The sequence below is a fragment of the Tiliqua scincoides genome, chromosome 10 (genome assembly GCF_035046505.1).
Source record: "Tiliqua scincoides isolate rTilSci1 chromosome 10, rTilSci1.hap2, whole genome shotgun sequence".
NCBI lineage: Eukaryota > Metazoa > Chordata > Lepidosauria > Squamata > Scincidae > Tiliqua > Tiliqua scincoides.
Window position 1 is genome coordinate 429,077 of NC_089830.1, and position 16,146 is coordinate 445,222.

Below are 16,146 nucleotides of genomic sequence, written 5' to 3' on the forward strand. Positions count from 1 at the left end.
GGGCAGCGCCGGCTCTGCTCCGGAGTCCCGGCCAGCGGGGCCCTCCCCGGCTCCGCTCCTGCGGGCTGGGCGGCCCCGACGTGTGCCGAGTGCCCGGCGGCTCCGCGCGGAGGGCCTGCCAGGCTCGCTCCCTGCGCAGCGCGGGCGGGCGGGCGGGCTCGGGGCGCCCTGCGGGTCACCTGCGCGCCCGTCCCGCTGCCCGCTGCGGAGGCCGGTCGGGCGGAGCCTCCGCGGAGTCCCTGGGCAGGCTCCGCCTCACCTGCGCCCACCCCCGGCCGAGCCGGCGGGAGGTCCCGGCGTGCCCGACCCCGCCCAGGAAGCGCCCAGCCTGCGCGGCGGCACCTTCAGGGCGCAGCCTGCCCGCGGCTGCCGGGCGCCAGGCCCGCCCCGCCCCTGCGAGAGCGCGAGCGCAGCAGGCAGCAGCAGCAGCCGTGCTCCGGGGCGGCCGGGCGCGCCGCAGCGATGCCGCTGGCCCAGCTGGGAGCCGAGCCCTGGCCCGACGTGCGCCTGGTGGACATGGAGCTGGACGCCGCGGTGAGGGCCCCTGCGCGCGGGGTGGAGGAGGGGCGAGTGGCCGGCGCCGCTCCGGCTCCGGCTTTGCCTGCGCTGCCCATCGGAGCCGGCGGGCGGTTTCCCCTCACGAGGCGTCCGGAGAGGCAGGCGGCTCGTTGCGCGCGTCTCTGCGCTCCCCGCCTCTGGGGACCCGGCCCTGGCCGCAGCTGGGGCGACTCGCCCGGGCGCGCTCCTGCCTGTTGCGGGCAGGCGGGGCCTGCGGAGCTGTGCTGCGGTGTCTTGAGCCTCCCCTGCAAGAGGGGAGCGTGACCCCAAGCGCAAGCCTGAGGAGCCTTTTCTGCAGCTGGGCCTGGCCTGGACCCCAAAGTTGTGGCAAGGCGTGTATAGGAAGGGGGGTCAGAGAGCAGGAGAGACACTGGTGGCGGAATGGACCGCAGGTGAGGTTCCAGCAGACTCTGGCGCTGTCTGCAGAAAGCAGTTACCAAACTCGCTCCCACAGAGGAGCCATAGAACTAAAAAGCAGAGGCACAGTGTGAATCGGCAGGGGGAAGCGTGAAGTCTTGGGGAGGTCCGGGTCCCAGCCCTGAAGTCAGGGGTCACACAGTCAAGAGCCAAAAATGGTGCTGCTGCCTTGGCAGAGAAAAGAAAGCAGCCTTATGACCTTCCGACAGAGCCAGGGCTGTCAGGCCCCAGTTGGAATAGCTCTGCTGGGTGGGTGGTATATACTACGATTCTCCCCGTGTTGCAGCTGGGGAAGAGTGAAGCCAAGAGCAGTGCCAAAGGCCAGCTCTTGAGACTTCAGGGCAGAGGCAGGCATTGGACTGTGGAAGTCCCGATTCTCAGCGCAGTCACTACACTGGCACACCAGCAAAGGTGCACTATTGCATGCTCAAGGAATCCTGGTAAAACCACTTCTTGTTGCTCAAAACGAGAGAGCGCATTAGGAAGGGTTGCCATTTTTCTATGTGTAGAGAAGAGTCAAACCTGCAGTCCCCCCACTTGCACCCTGACATGGTACAGTCCCATTCCGACAGTGTCAGATACCCTTTTAAGTATGTCGAGTGACTGGGATGTGGGAGCTCCATAACTGAGTTTCACATCAGCCCCCCCTCCTTCTGCTTCCAAATCCTACAGCAGTCGTCATGCAAGTGCCTGAAGTGTTCTGGGCAGCCTGAAATGGCCCTGAGCTTTCCCCTTGACTTGTGCAGGTTTTCCAGCTTCCTGGAAGGGCACCCATCTTGGGAAAGCGAACTCTTCCAAGCAGGGCCAGAAAGCATGGGCGCTTGGTTGCCCAGCCAGTTGGGAAGATGCCTCCTGTTTTTCGCCTTGACCACATGACCCTTTTCTCTCTTGGTTCTTCCATTCTGGAACTTTGCTCCTGTTCCTTTGTACTGCGACGAGCTTTGTATTCAGCCAGCTGCCAGCTCAGCCCTGCCTGCCACCCCAGCTCCCTGAGGTTAATGGCTGTGCCTGTGGCACACGCACCTGCTGTTAGGCTTGGGATTGACTCCTTCATCCTGCAGGACAGCTGTGCAGACTGTGTTACTTCCTGTGCCTGCCACAGGCTTGTGGACTGGAGTCTGTCTTGACTGGAGCTGTGGACTGGGGCTGGCTTCCCCGCCGGGAATATGGCCTCTGCTGTGGCATTCACTGTCTTGCATTGCCACAGCTTCCCAGCTACAGTGTTGGGGTTGTGATGCAACTGCCCTTCCAGGGACGCTGCAAGGATGGTATCAGGATAATGCACAGAAGCCTTTGCACACTTAGAAGGCACTCAACATTCGCCAAACGTGTTTTTGTTGTGTGGCTTTCTTCTTTTTCGCAGGCTTGGGGTTTAGAGTATTGGAAACCTGCTGCATTTGAATTGCACGGCTCCAGAACCTCTGCTGTTGTGAAAACACACTGTGTAGGTGGTCTCCTGGAGGGAGAACAAAAGGCTTAACCAAGAAATTGGCATGCCACAGGGCTGAGTAGCAGGCCAGAGGTCTCATTTGCCTCTTGTGTTTGCGATGCAGGTAACTGTTCCCCCAGCACAGGGATTTTCTTGTCAGTAGGAAATCTCACGCCCATATTGGTTAGCAGGATTCCTCACAGGTCTTGTGCAGTTGATGCTGGTGATAAACCTGTGGTGCTGATGTCGATGTAAAGCCAAGTCTGGCTGTTGCGTGTGGAGGCGTCTGCCCAGTGATCTGAAGCAGTGTTCCATTTTCCCATCCCATGGGATGCTTGGGGTGGCACGAGGAGGCCTAGATCCAGTAGCATTTCCAGGGCGAATGACTAGCAGGTGACCAGACACAATCTCAGTGGTTGAGTGCGTTCTCAGCATGCAGATCTTCCCAGGTTCAGCAGCACTCCTGGGAGGGGGGGCTGGAACCTCAGACAGTTGATGATTCTGAGTGGTCTGACATGGCATAAGGCAACTTCTTGAATGGCTGCAGTTTGGACATTGCCACATCTTGTGTCTGCACCTCCATCTTTGCTACCTGGGGGGGAAAACCCCATTCAAATTAGTCAAGTTTGTGAACTCCTTTCCTCAGGGATGTTGGGAACCAGATGAGACGCACTTGATACCTGGCTCCATCCGCCGAACTGCTTGTGCCACATTCTTCCAGCACGCGGGGGAATCTCATGACTTGCTAAGGAAGTGACAGGGCGTGGATGTGGCAGACTTCAGGGCATCTTCAGGCTGTGCGCTTAGATCTGTGTTATGCCACCTTAACTGTCACTGTTTTTCCCTGAAGTAACTATTGCTAGTTTGAAGTTGCAGAGGAATTTCCCTTGGTGTCTCTGCCTGTTCCTTGCCCTGCCACCCCTTCAGCATTATGTTTTTCTAGGGAGGAGGGATCAAACCTCAGAGCAAAGTCTTGTCATTCATGTTCTGTGTGTGACAGTATTAATTACGGAACGGAAATGCAAGTCTCTGGGAGTGTTTGCACAAGGCTGTGCTGCTCGATCGCGATCGGTGTGGGCAGGGCTGGTAGACAGATAAGCCTGCTTTAAGAGTGGGTGTGAGTGACCTTCTGTCCCCTTCCAGTCATAAGCTCTTGGGATTGCCCTGTTCATGAAACTGTCTGCTGGCTCTGGGGCAACTTGTCTTGACTCTGCATTTTCAGGTTGCTGCTGGAAGGCCTTGGAGTTGAGGACATGCGGTTCAGATGTGGATTGCCAGGCTTTTGCTCTGCCTCTGGAGGCTGCTGGGATGGTAGTGAGATCTTGGATGCAAACATTTGCATTCCAGCAAATCCGTTATTTTATGCCCAGGACTCGTTTGCAGAACCTCTCATCCTGTATGGTGTTTATTTACCTGTTGGCAAACAGGGGCATAAAAACCATGGTGTGCTAGGTGTTTTGCAAAGTCCACATACCTTGTCAGCATAACTGGGGGTGGAGTAAGAACCTAAACAGCAGGACCCAAAACTGTTGGGCTGCAAATGCCGAGAATGTGGTCCAACCCTAGAATAAACGAGGGGGTGCTTTTTGTGCACCTGCTTTCTTGGTGTACATATTTCACTTGTGTCTCCTCTTTCTTCATGGGACACAAGTCAGCTTCCAAGAGGGTCTTGACAGACACCAGCTAGGCCTGCTGAATTTCTACATTGTGGTGTTTGTGGACATATTCACATATTCCCCAGCTCTGCTTTTCCTCTCTCCTATTCCATGAAGTTTGTAGTCCTAGCATTTGAATCCAGTCACATGGCTTGAGACCGTTGTGTGGGCATCTGAAAGCTTGTAGATAAGGGCTGCCTGAGTCGAGGGCCTTAACTCTCAGACTGTGGGGTAGCCCACTGCAGCGGAGAAGGGCAAAGTTTGATGGGAGAGTGTTGGAAGCAGATGGAGCTTTCTTCACTTATAGCTGAGATCTGTAACCTCCTCAGCCAAGGAAGAGACAAGAACGCGGGACACTTGAGTGGGAGGGCTGTGAAAGCTGAGGAGGGGTAGCAGTCAACTTACTGAGCTGCATGCCCCATGGCAGAGGACACTCCCCACCTCCCTGGGTTTAGACGGGGGCCACTGTGTCCCCACCGGCCCATCTTCACACCCTGATCCGGGGGGCGCAGCTCCTCAGCTTTAGAAACTCCTGATGTGTGGCTTTGGGAGACAACCTGCTCTGTCACATTTTTAGAACCGGTGCTGGATCAGATCACCACGAGCATCTGCATAATTGGCTGCAAGGCGCTCCTCTGGGAAAGAGGGCAGAAGAGCCATGTGCTGATTTTAGGGACAGCATGTGGCTTGCTGGGGCTGTGAATGCCGTCCCCTGGGCCTCTGCATCAGTTCGGGTTCAGTCAGGGACGGTCTCTCTCCTTCCTCCTAACCCTGCTCTTGTGCCGAGAAGCTGAAAAATACCACAGCCTTAGTCTAGTGTTCTGTGACCTCTGGATGCCCAGGTGTGCTCATTGCCAGCTGCTGCCTTCGTGCCACGTCCAATAAACGTGGCCTGCATGATGAGGGTTCCATGACTCACCAGACGTGGCCTTCCATGACTCGCCAGACCTCCCCTCCATCAATGGATGTTGACCTTAAGGAGTGGTCGCCTGCCAGTGACTGTTTCAACCTGTCCTGCTTCCTGCTCATGAAGGTCACAAGTTGATGGCCCTTCACTGAAGGGCTTCCTCTGGTCAGGCCTGGATGCATTCTGTTGGGTCGCACTGTGAGATCACACGCTGCGTGGCCAGCAGAAATCCTACCAGTGCTGCGTTGCCATGCTGGGAAAGGCATTGTCTGTTGAATTTCTGCCTGCTGCGCAGCTGAGAGAGGTGCAGGAGCTTTGCCAGAGAAACCAGGCAGCAACTGTAGGCGGGAATGACGGTTACATTAATGATCTGGGCCACTTGCCAGGAAGGCATTAACAGGGTTCTCAAAGCTTGAGGTGCCTGAGTCACAGGCAGAGGTGTTATCACAGGGAAAGGGTTGAGTCTGCGTATCTCCAGTTCTGCAAGCCTGAGCAGTTGGTTCTGAACACGAGTGACCCTCCCCTCCTCCCCAAGGGCAGCATCGCTGACCTCCTTGTGACGTGGCAGCCAAAGCAAGTGACTGTGACTATCTTCCTTTTCCTCTCTCTTACTGAGCGTGCTGCTCCATGCAGCGAGCAAGGGAGCATGTATAGCAAGGGGGGAGATGGCTCTGTATGAAGGCAACCCCTCTGCAGTCCCAGTTTTCTGAGGCCAATGCAGTCCCAGGCATCCGGAGGCCAACGCTGTGCTGAACAAGGCTGAATGGCGATGCTCGGACTGCAGCTGGCATTTCTGCCAACTCTGCTTCCAGTGGGTGCAGGGCCTCTGGTCTCTTCCGGTGGTTCCCTGGCGATAGGGCAGAGCTGCAATGTCCTTGCTCAGCTTCCCTCTCAGCCTTCAGAGTTCCTGGCTTCCTACCAAGCACACTGGAGATTTTGGGAAGGGGGAAACTTGGAGAGCCCCACGGTGTTCCTTGGGTACTAACTCCTCCAAATGGGGAGGGCAGTGCAGGGCTTCAGCCAGCCCAGCTTAATCTAACAGGAATCCCCCCCCCCCCGTGTCAGGTCCTGGAACTCCTAAGGTGGCCCCTGTGGGTATGGAGGGTACTGCTGTTATCAAAACGGGACACTTCAGCCACAATCCTAACCACCCTTACTTGGGAGTAGACCCTATTGACTATAACGGGGCTTACTTCTGAGTAGATATGCATAGAATTGGGCTCTTAGAGTTGAAATGCAGTCAGGTCACACAGTACAGCTCTTGATAGCCTGTGCCATTCAGACTGGGACCTGAATGCTCCTCCAGGCAGAAAACCCGCACTGCAGGGAGGACATGAGGCAGAGCATTAAGAACATAAGAACAGCCCCACTGGATCAGGCCATAGGCCCATCTAGTCCAGCTTCCTGGATCTCACAGCGGCCCACCAAATGCCCCAGGGAGCACACCAGATAACAGGAAGACCTGCAAGGCTTCCTGGGAATTGTAGTTAAGAACATAAGAACAGCCCCACTGGATCAGGCCATGGGCCCACCTAGTCCAGCTTCCTGGATCTCACAGCGGCCCACCAAATGCCCCAGGGAGCACACCAGATAACAAGAAGACCTGCAAGGCTTCCTGGGAATTGTAGTTAAGAACATAAGAACAGCCCCGCTGGATCAGGCCATAGGCCCATCTAGTTCAGCTTCCTGTATCTCACAGTGGCCCACGAAATGCCCCAGGGAGCCCACCAGATAACAAGAGACCTGCAAGGCTTCCTGGGAATTGTAGTTAAGAACATAAGAACAGCCCCACTGGGTCAGGCCATAGGCCCACCTAGTCCAGCTTCCTGTATCTCACAGCGGCCCACCAAATGTCCCAGGGAGCACACCAGACAACAAGAGACCTCATCCTGGTGCCCTCCCTTGCATCTAGCATTCTGACAAAGCCCATTTCTAAAATCAGGAGGTTGCGCATACACATCATGGCTTGTACCCCACAATGGATTTTTCCTCCAGAAACTTGTCCAATCCCCTTTTAAAAGTGTCCAGGCTAGATGCCATCACCACATCCTGTGGCAAGGAGTTCCACAGACCAACCACATGCTAAGAAATATTTTCTTTTGTCTGTCCTAACTCTCCCAACACTCAATTTCAGTGGATGTCCCCTGGTTCTGGTGTTATGTGAGAGCGTAAAGAGCATCTCCCTATCCACTCTGTCCATCCCCTGCATAATTTTGTATGTTTCAGTCATGTCCCCCCTCAGGCATCTCTTTTCTAGACTGAAGAGGCCCAAACGCCGTAGCCTTTCCTCATAAGGAAGGTGCCCCAGCCCCGTAATCATCCTAGTCGCTCTCTTTTGCACCTTTTCCATTTCCATTGTGAATGATGATTCTGTGGTGCCATCAGTGTACATCAAGAGAGAAGGAGGTCCCTCTCCCAATGGCTTAAATTAGACCTTGGTGCAGGGAAGGCTGCAGAAAGAGGGACGGGCATGAAGTTGAATAGGGGGAACTGGGTGCAGTGGTTTTGGCTTTATGCAAGGGGATGGAGGGGGATGAAGGTGTGGAGCCAAAGCCTTCCTGGAAAAGGTTGGGAGGAAGTGAAGGACTGGATCTTGCAGGATGCAGTGCATGCCCCTCCCCCTGCCTTGTGCCGCACTGTGCAGTTTGTCAGATTGTGTCTCCAGTGGTTTCAAACCGTGTATAATTCTGGAAGATTCTCGGTGGGTCTTATCAGTGGCTTTGCACTGCAGTAGTTTTGTCAGTTGTCAAAAAACAGATGGTGTGCCTTGACCGTTTTAGTACCTTGCCATGTGGAGGTGCCCAGATGTCCCTGGAGGCCAGTGTTGCTTGGGTGACCAGGGGTGGCATAGTGGGCCTGGCCCAGGGAACTTTCGTGACAGCCTCCTTAGCTGCTGTGTGGAGCCCCTCCGTGAAACCAGTGAAGGCAGGCAACAGCTGGGAGGGGGTGCCTGGGCCCTGCCTGGGGGCCGCAGTGCTCGTACTCCAGCTTGCCACTCTCTGCTCTTCTCATCCTGGGGAGCAGGAGCAGCTGAGGCCCCACCACCCGAGGAGGGAGATGGTACTTGGTCCAGCTGTGGTGGGGAGCCACAGGCAGGGGGGTGGATTGTAGCTATCATAAGGGCTCCCCGCTGGAAGGCAGACAAACAGCAAGCACAGCTCCTGCTCATTTCAATGTGGCTCCTGCAAGAGACCTTCCTAGTGGATTATACTCTGGTGGCTCGATCTGCTGCCCCGAGTAGCGTTCACAAGCTGAAGCATCGACCTGGCCTCTGGTTTGCGCCTTCCCTTCTTCCTCCTCCTCCAACAATGAATCTGTCTGAGGCCCAGCCAGCACTGGCGGATTCAGACAGTTTCCTTTGGTTTCCTGTTTCCTGCCATGGGAGGCATCTGTCTCCTCTCAGCTTGGCTTCCAAACTTGCCGTGGCTTCTGTGGTCCAGCTCTGCAAATCGCTTTCTGTCTGCCTAGAGGATTATGTGAAATCAAACATGTGAGCTTTCCCCAGAGAAACCGCTCTCCAAGTGCAGCAGCTGATCACAGGTGGGGAGTTATGGAACTGTCCAGGCTCAATCGAAAGCTGGGGGGGGGGAGAGACTGGCCATTTGCAGGTATGATACAGGAATCTTGTTTGGAAAGGTGCTTTCTCTGTGTCTGCATTGCCCAGGATGAGCCTCACCTGCCGAAAGGATTGTTTGACTAGGTCTTGTGGATGGGCACCCTCTGTCTTGGGCAGGTCTCTTTGTGCATGAGACAACTCACTTAAGCAAGCTCTCTTTCCCCTGTGAGTGGGTGGGGGTGAAGATGTTAGTGATGAGAAGTGGATCCTGCGTGAGGATAAGGGTGTCTGTGAGTGAGCCATGTACCCAGAATTCCTTGTGATACTGCAGAGGGTTATGGGATTTGTTGTGCACGTGTGCGTAGAGGAAGTGTCTCCACCATGGGGTGGAGACAGTGTGGCTGTACCGTGAGGCAAGGTGTTCAGGACCTCAGCCATTGTCCCACTAGGCTGACCCCATATGGCCCCTGCTGGTTCTCCAAGTGGCATTTTAGCCAGTGGGGCTACTGTACTGCCTCCGAGAATGCCGGGTGCTGCAGCGCTCTCCCCCCTGATGGGTTGAGAGCATTATGTTTTTGGGCCCCATTTCCTGCTTTATCTCTCACAGCACTCGACTTTTGAGGATCAGGTCCCTTGTGGTGTTGGAGGTATTGCCTCCTTTGTTCTCTGTTTTCTTGGGAGTCTGGCTTTATATCTGCTGGCGCGGCCCTGCCTAGTCCTCACCCTAACCTTTAGATATAGGCTGATGGGTTCTGAGCTGTCTGTGACAGATCAGGAGAGAGATCTTGGGGTGGTGGTGGACAGGTCAGTGAGAGTGTCAACCCAATGTGCGGCGGCAGTGAAGAAGGCCAATTCTATGCTTGGGATCATTAGGAAGGGTATTGAGAACAAAACGGCTAGTATTATAATGCCGTTGTGATAAGGCCACACCTGGAGTGTTGTGTCCAGTTCTGGTCACCGCATCTCAAAAAAGACATCGTGGAAATGGAAAAGGTGCAAAAGAGAGCAACTAAGATGATTACGGGGCTGGGGCACCTTCCTTATGAGGAAAGGCTACAGCGTTTGGGCCTCTTCAGCCTAGAAAAGAGACGCCTGAGGGGGGACATGATTGAGACATACAAAATTATGCAGGGGATGGACAGAGTGGATAGGGAGATGCTCTTTACACTCTCACATAATACCAGAACCAGGGGACATCCACTAAAATTGAGTGTTGGGTGGGTTAGGACAGACAAAAGAAAATATTTCTTTACTCAGCGTGTGGTTGGTCTGTGGAATTCCTTGCCACAGGATATGGTGCTGGCGTCTAGCCTAGACGCCTTTAAAAGGGGATTGGACAAGTTTCTGGAGGAAAAATTCATTATGGGGTACAAGCCATGATGTGTATGCGCAACCTCCTGATTTTAGAAATGGGCTATGTCAGAATGCCAGATGCAAGGGAGGGCACCAGGATGAGGTCTCTTGTTGTCTGGTGTGCTCCCTGGGGCATTTGGTGGGCCACTGTGAGATACAGGAAGCTGGACTAGATGGGCCTCTGGCCTGATCCAGTGGGGCTGCTCTTATGTTCTTCACTACAATTCCCAGGAGGCCTTGCAGGTCTCTTGTTATCTGGTGTGCTCCCTGGGGCATTTGGTGGGCCACTGTGAGATACAGGAAGCTGGACTAGATGGGCCTGTGGCCTGATCCAATGGGGCTGTTCTTATGTTCTTATGTTAACCCTGCCGTGAAGTGGGACGAAGCGAGCTGTTTTCAGTGCAAATCGCCTTGAGCAGCAGCTTTGGAGCCAGCTTCCCAGTCGCAGAGCCACTGGGGCCACTCTGGCCAGCCCGGCTCAATAAGCAGCCCTACTCTGAACCAGCGATGTGCGGTGACGTCCAGGGCTGGGCAGCCAACACAGAAGCCTGGTGTTGTGTGATGACACCACACTGCCAGGCCCTCGGGGGCTGCCCCAGTGCTTGCCTGTTCACAGGGGAGGCTGAGCTGTCGCTGCCACAAGCTCTGGTATTTCCCTGTATGCGAGGCTGTTTTCACTGAAGGCACATTAGGCTTTGGCGCTATTTTCCTTGGACAGGACAGGCTCTCCTCCCCCCCTTCTGCAGCAGAGAGCAGGGGCAGTGCAGCAGGAGTGGCTTGGCAAGGGGGCAGAGATGAGTGTGAAGGTGAAGGAGGCAACATGTTGCGCCCACTTCAGGCACCAGAGTGTCTTGGACCAGCACAGTACAAACAAACGAGACTGGACAAGTCTGAGTTGGGGTTTGCAGAGTCTGGAATGTGGAATTGAAAATGTAACCCTTCTTGGCGATATCTTTTCTCCTTGGTTGACTTTGTACCTGATTGACACCTTGCACTTTGTACCTGGTTAGTACCTTTGTACCTTGGTTGACTTGGAGTTGGGATTCAGCTCAGATTCTCATTCCTGCAGCTGCCGGCTTAACACCTGTGCCACACCCGCTGGGGGATAAGAATAGGCCCTCAGGTTGGCTGTACTTGTCGTAAGAGGCGAGTAAACAGGAGCAGGAGGTCTGGTCTAGAGGGTTGAGCCTCCATTTGCCTGAAGATAACAGGCAGTTATTTTGATAACAGGCAGATAACAGAAGGTCGCCAGTTCGAGGCCACCGGCACCATGAATGGCGAGACCTTGAAGCAGCTGACAAGCTGAGCCGAGTTATTCCATCTGCTCTGAGCGTGGGAGGATGGAGGCCAGAATGTGCAGCCAGATCAGAATGAAACACCTGAATGTTGTGGTTTCTTGAAAGATCCTTCTTTCATTTGTAAAAATCCCTACGGGGATTTAAATAAGCCTGCCTATGTAAACCGCCTTGAATAAAGTCTGAGGAGAAATCTGAGGACCAAGAAAGGCGGTATAGAAATACCTGTAGTATTATTATTATTATTATTATTATTATTATTAAACAGCCACCTGGTAGATGGGACTCGTCAGCCTGGGAAGGTAGCTCATCTGAGAGAAGGAGAACTCTGATCCCAAACCTCCACTGCCTTGTGGCTACATCCAGATATCGAAAAGGCTTCAGGAGTCAACCTCGAGGCAAAATCCGGAGCTGGAGTCCCTGAGGCAGTTCATGACTGAGCATAGTCACGTTCTGGCAACTCCTGCGACGCCGCTGGAACCAACCGTATTGGCCTCTGCCTTTCCATTGGACCATTTCAGCGACGTGGAGAGGGGGGATTTGCTGCATGGGTAACAGTCTATCCTCCATATCTACCTTACCCAGGCTTCGCGCACTGGAGAGGACACTGTTCCGGAACCACCGTTCAGAGCGCGACACCAGAGTCTTCCGAGACTGAAGGATGCCAATGCAGTGCACGCCCACTGGGCATGCTGTGCCGGGTCCTCCTCAGCGGGTGGGCTCCGTTTAACTGAGCAGGGCTGTGTTCTCTTTCTAAGAAGTGAGGGCAGAACCTGCTGCCCAGTCGTGTCGGCTTCTTCACACACAACTGTCCCAGAGCGCTGCTTGGTGTCTGAACTCTGCTGCCCACTTTTGCATGTGCGTCTGTGCACTGCAGGGGATGAATTATTTCCAACGACTCTTATCTTGCTTGTTCTGTACAAAATAGTCAAAGTGGCCAACAGTCTGTTGCAACTCATAGAAATCGAAAAGCACTGAAAGTGCTTATTGCAAGATTTTAATTGTGACCTTGTGATGCTACCAAATCAAAGCCAAGAGTCTGTTGAGATAAACGGGTTGCAGCCCAGTGAGTCTGCCCAACCTCCGTGCCACCACACTGAGGACCTGCTGATACTCATCTCTGCCCACTGTATTTGTGACACTACCTGAACTTGCAGAAGGGCCTTGTTAAGATGCTCATCTTAAAGCATGGGCAGGTTCATAGGCAGCAGCAGTGGAGGGAACACTGACCGTTTGTTTGAACGAATGAGGTGATAGAAGATTCCTTCCTCTGGAGTTCCCAGAATTGCCTCTCCAGGACTTCATTGTGTGTTCTCCAGTAGCCATGTGTGGAGGGGGAGGGGGTTCTCTGTCCCACTTCCTGCTCCCAACCCCACTATCTGCTTGGACTCCTTGTTCCTGGAGGAGGAGGAGGCTGGACATGCCTGTCTTGCACCCTCCGTCACAAGGCCACACGCCCTGCTTGGCGCTCTTGGCGTCCTGCAAACCAGTGCATTGGAAACATTCTCAGTGTGTGAAGGAGGCATGTGTGGATTGAGAAGATCACCTGTAATCAGGATAGTGGTGTTTTGCCAGACTCCTGACTGGGGAGGCCTGCCTCTCTTTCTGAATTAGCATAGAAGTCCTTTTAGAGCACTGGTTCCCAGCTCATGATTCATGAGATCCTGAGAAGTGGTCCGCAAGGTCTGGGGGGGGGAATCACTTTCCCCATAGACCAACAGAGAGGGTGGAGAACGGATTGCCTGCAGCCGGCAACAAAAGCAGCAGTCCAGAAAGCTTCTCCATAAATCATAAATCTAATGAATCTTCTCTGTTTCAAATTTAATTGTATTTTTTTGTGTGCAAGGAAGGAGGGTGAGGGTTGCATATGGTCCACGATGATTCCAATTTTTGCTTCAGTCGTCCATGGGCTACTAAAGGTTGGGGGCCACTGTTTTTGAGCGGACTTGCCTGCTCTCAGAAGTCCTTCCCTCATTGGTCTCTGGGCTCCCTTTTCCGATTTGAAGGCAGCCAGCCCAGAGGGGAAGCTCATGGAGACATGCAGCTTCCTCCATGGGGAAAGACTCTGGGCTTTTAGGAACACCTGTTTCATTACGTAATTGCTTGTGGGCTTGGCAACTACTTGTTGTTACAAACTGATGGAACATCTGCATTGAGCATAGCCCCATGTCTTAAGCCATTTCTGCCCGCACATCTGCATTGAGCATAGCCCCATGTCTTAAGCCATTTCTGCCCGCATATTCACAACAGGGGTCAAATGTGTACACCTGCAGGCTGGGCAGAAATGGGCTACAAAGGGGCTAGATGAGACTATGTAAAGTGTTCAGGGGTGAAGCATCTGCATGAAGCAAATGTTGAGTGGTTGAGGCTTTTAGTAGTTCTGGGGGCCAAAAAAGGTTAAAACGTGGAGCAGTGCCGCAGAAGTCAATGCTGTTCACTGGTGTCTCCCCCCCCCCCCCCGGCGTGGCACTCTCTGTCCTCCAGCATGCAACTCAGCGGGACATTGGCGAGGGTGACCCTGGCTCTCCAACATTCGTTTCTGGGCCTTGCTCATGGTTTGGTTCAGTTTCCTGTTGCTTGTGTCTATGGTATTTTTGTCAGGGCTGTGTTTTTAACCTTGCTACCACAAGGTTCCTTGAAGCGTCCAGAAGGAAAAACATGGAGTAGATTTTTTTTCTTTTTCTCATAATAATTTAGGCATTGGGATCTTGTGCTGGATGTATTTCTGATGGTGACTGTACTCTCTCTTCCTTTGCAGAATGGCCAGGCTGCTCCAGAAGAGAGAAGGGCTCAGTCAAAGGTAAGGCATCCTTGGAATCTCTTTTCCGCTGAGTCTGCCACTGTCTCTTCCTGGCAGCACCAAAATTAAAGCAGCAGAGTGTGGAAAACCCAGGGTGCTGCTGTCTTGCGTATTAACTTTTTTCCTTCCTCCCCCAAAGAGTATGTTGACCGAGGTGAGCTTCCTGGGCCTCCAAGAACCAGTTTGCTTAAGGCAGTGGTTCTCGCATGTTTAGCACTGGGACCCACTTTTTAGAACGAGACTCTGTCAGGGCCCACCGGAAGTGATGTCATGACTGGAAGTGACATCAAGCAGGAAAACTTTTAACAAACCTGGGCTGCAATCCTTCCCACACTTACCCAGAAGCAAGTCCCATTGATTATCATTGTTAAAAGAATATACATAACAGCCTGTTAAAAGTTCAGGTCTGTAACATTTCCCCAAATGCAGTCACATACCATGGTAGCGTCAGGTCTAATATATTAAAAATGAAATAGTGAAATGAATGCAGTCCCACCTGAAATAAGCTAATGGGTCCCGACCCACAGTTTGAGAAACACTGGCTTAAGGGATTCCTTGGTTAACCTGACAGCCTTCTCCTTTCCCACCCTTCCTGTTCTCACTGGCCTGGCCTATGCTGAGAGGACGAGAAGACTGAGCTCCTTTAAGCATGAATTTGTAAGGCGACCTTGCTTGAGGAAGACCTTCTGGGCAGCCTAAGCCACGTGACTGAGAAGTGGGCCGTGACGATGTCTGAGCATTTTGTGCTTTGTAGGAAATACAGCATTTTGTATCTTTCTCTGCATCACTTGTACTATCAAGTCACACATCTGTTGTACGTCAGCCATTAACTAACAATTCCCTGATTTGTGTGCACCAACTTTTTTCCCAAAGTATTGCTTAAGCTTTCAAATGGTGTTTTAAATGATTCCAGAAGCAGCAGGTTGGTGACTGATATGGAGTTCTGTGTTCCTGCTGCACCAACTTCTTTGTGGTCTCAGTAACTGGTCAAACTTGCGGGGTGCCGTCCGCACTTGCGTGACTTGCTTGAAAGCAGGTGGGAAAGTTGCTGTGTGATCGACTGGGTCACGGGCTGCTGAAAGGGGGCTGGGCATCCTGCATGCTGTGGGAGAGCAGGGCTCTTGTGCTTCCTCCTCCTCCTGACACTGGAATATGGCAAAATAATAATAATAAAACCACCAAGTTGAGACTTTGGAGATGTGCGCAGGAATTTGAATTTGTAGAGGCTGATTAAATGTTGAGCAAATGATCACACACTTGGAAATTGGTTTACCTTCTAAGAAAATGTTTGTCTGAAATGCACTCTGACCGACTCTTGACTGCTCAGGCAAGCAGAGGTGCTGAGAGACATGAATGGTGTGCTTTTAGCAGATTTGGCCCCACGTGTCAGATCTGTTGGTCTCTCGTTCTGCTGCCCTTAATGCCACCCGCAGTCCACTGCCTGAGGAGGCTGTTTTCGCCTGGCCTTTGCAGAAGGGCCGCTTCTGGAGGTGCAGTGCTTTTGGCCAGCTGGACCGGAGAAAGCTGCTTGGGAAAGGCTGCTTCTGATTGCAGGCAAAGTATAAATCCTGCTGACAGAAGGGCAAGGCATTCCCAGCGATGTTCCCGTGCCATGGCTTCAAATGACCTGGTGGTTGCTGTGCCCCCCCCAAATGTGACAGGGGAGAGTGGGGGCAAGTGCACTCTCCTGCAGAGTACAAAACCCAAGCTTGTGCTGGGGGAATTGGCTGTGCATCAAGTGCTCCTGAGCATTTCGTGGCCTTGGAAGAAGCCTCTGGACCGTGTTCATCTGTCCCGCCTGAACCAGCACACTTCTTTGCAGTTTCACTTTTTCACAGCCACTCTGCTAAACCAGTGTTACTGGGTTGCGGGGAGTGAAATGTCCTTGCCGTGCAGAAGGGCAGCTGCTTCTGGGTTACGGCTGTGCCATCTCAGGCATGTGTCTCTATTCCTCCCAAAAGCCATGCTCTCCTGTGCCAAGAATGGGCCCCACTAATATCGACGATAAACTGTTCCATGCCATTAAAGAGAGAGAGCAGCCCATCTCTCTCTGAGTGGCAGGTTCCCATGAATAATGGAAGGAGGGGCAGCTTTCCAAGCAAGTTCTTCCTTCTTGTTCCCAGCTAGCATTGCTGGGCTGCCAAAAGACCCGGTTTGTGGTGTCTTGGAAGTCGTC

General features: G+C 53.2%; 1 protein-coding gene across 1 annotated transcript in view; it reads left to right on the forward strand.

Annotated features, from left to right (window-relative positions):
* Positions 1-450: 450 nt before the first annotated feature.
* Positions 451-16,146, forward strand: part of RPS6KA1 (ribosomal protein S6 kinase A1) — a 59,943-nt gene continuing 44,247 nt past the window's right edge. Inside the window, exons 1-2 of the mRNA XM_066639042.1 lie at positions 451-534; positions 13,929-13,970. Coding sequence (XP_066495139.1) covers positions 463-534; positions 13,929-13,970 — 114 coding nt within the window. The 5' untranslated portion in view covers positions 451-462. The remainder of the gene's footprint in view (positions 535-13,928; positions 13,971-16,146) is intronic.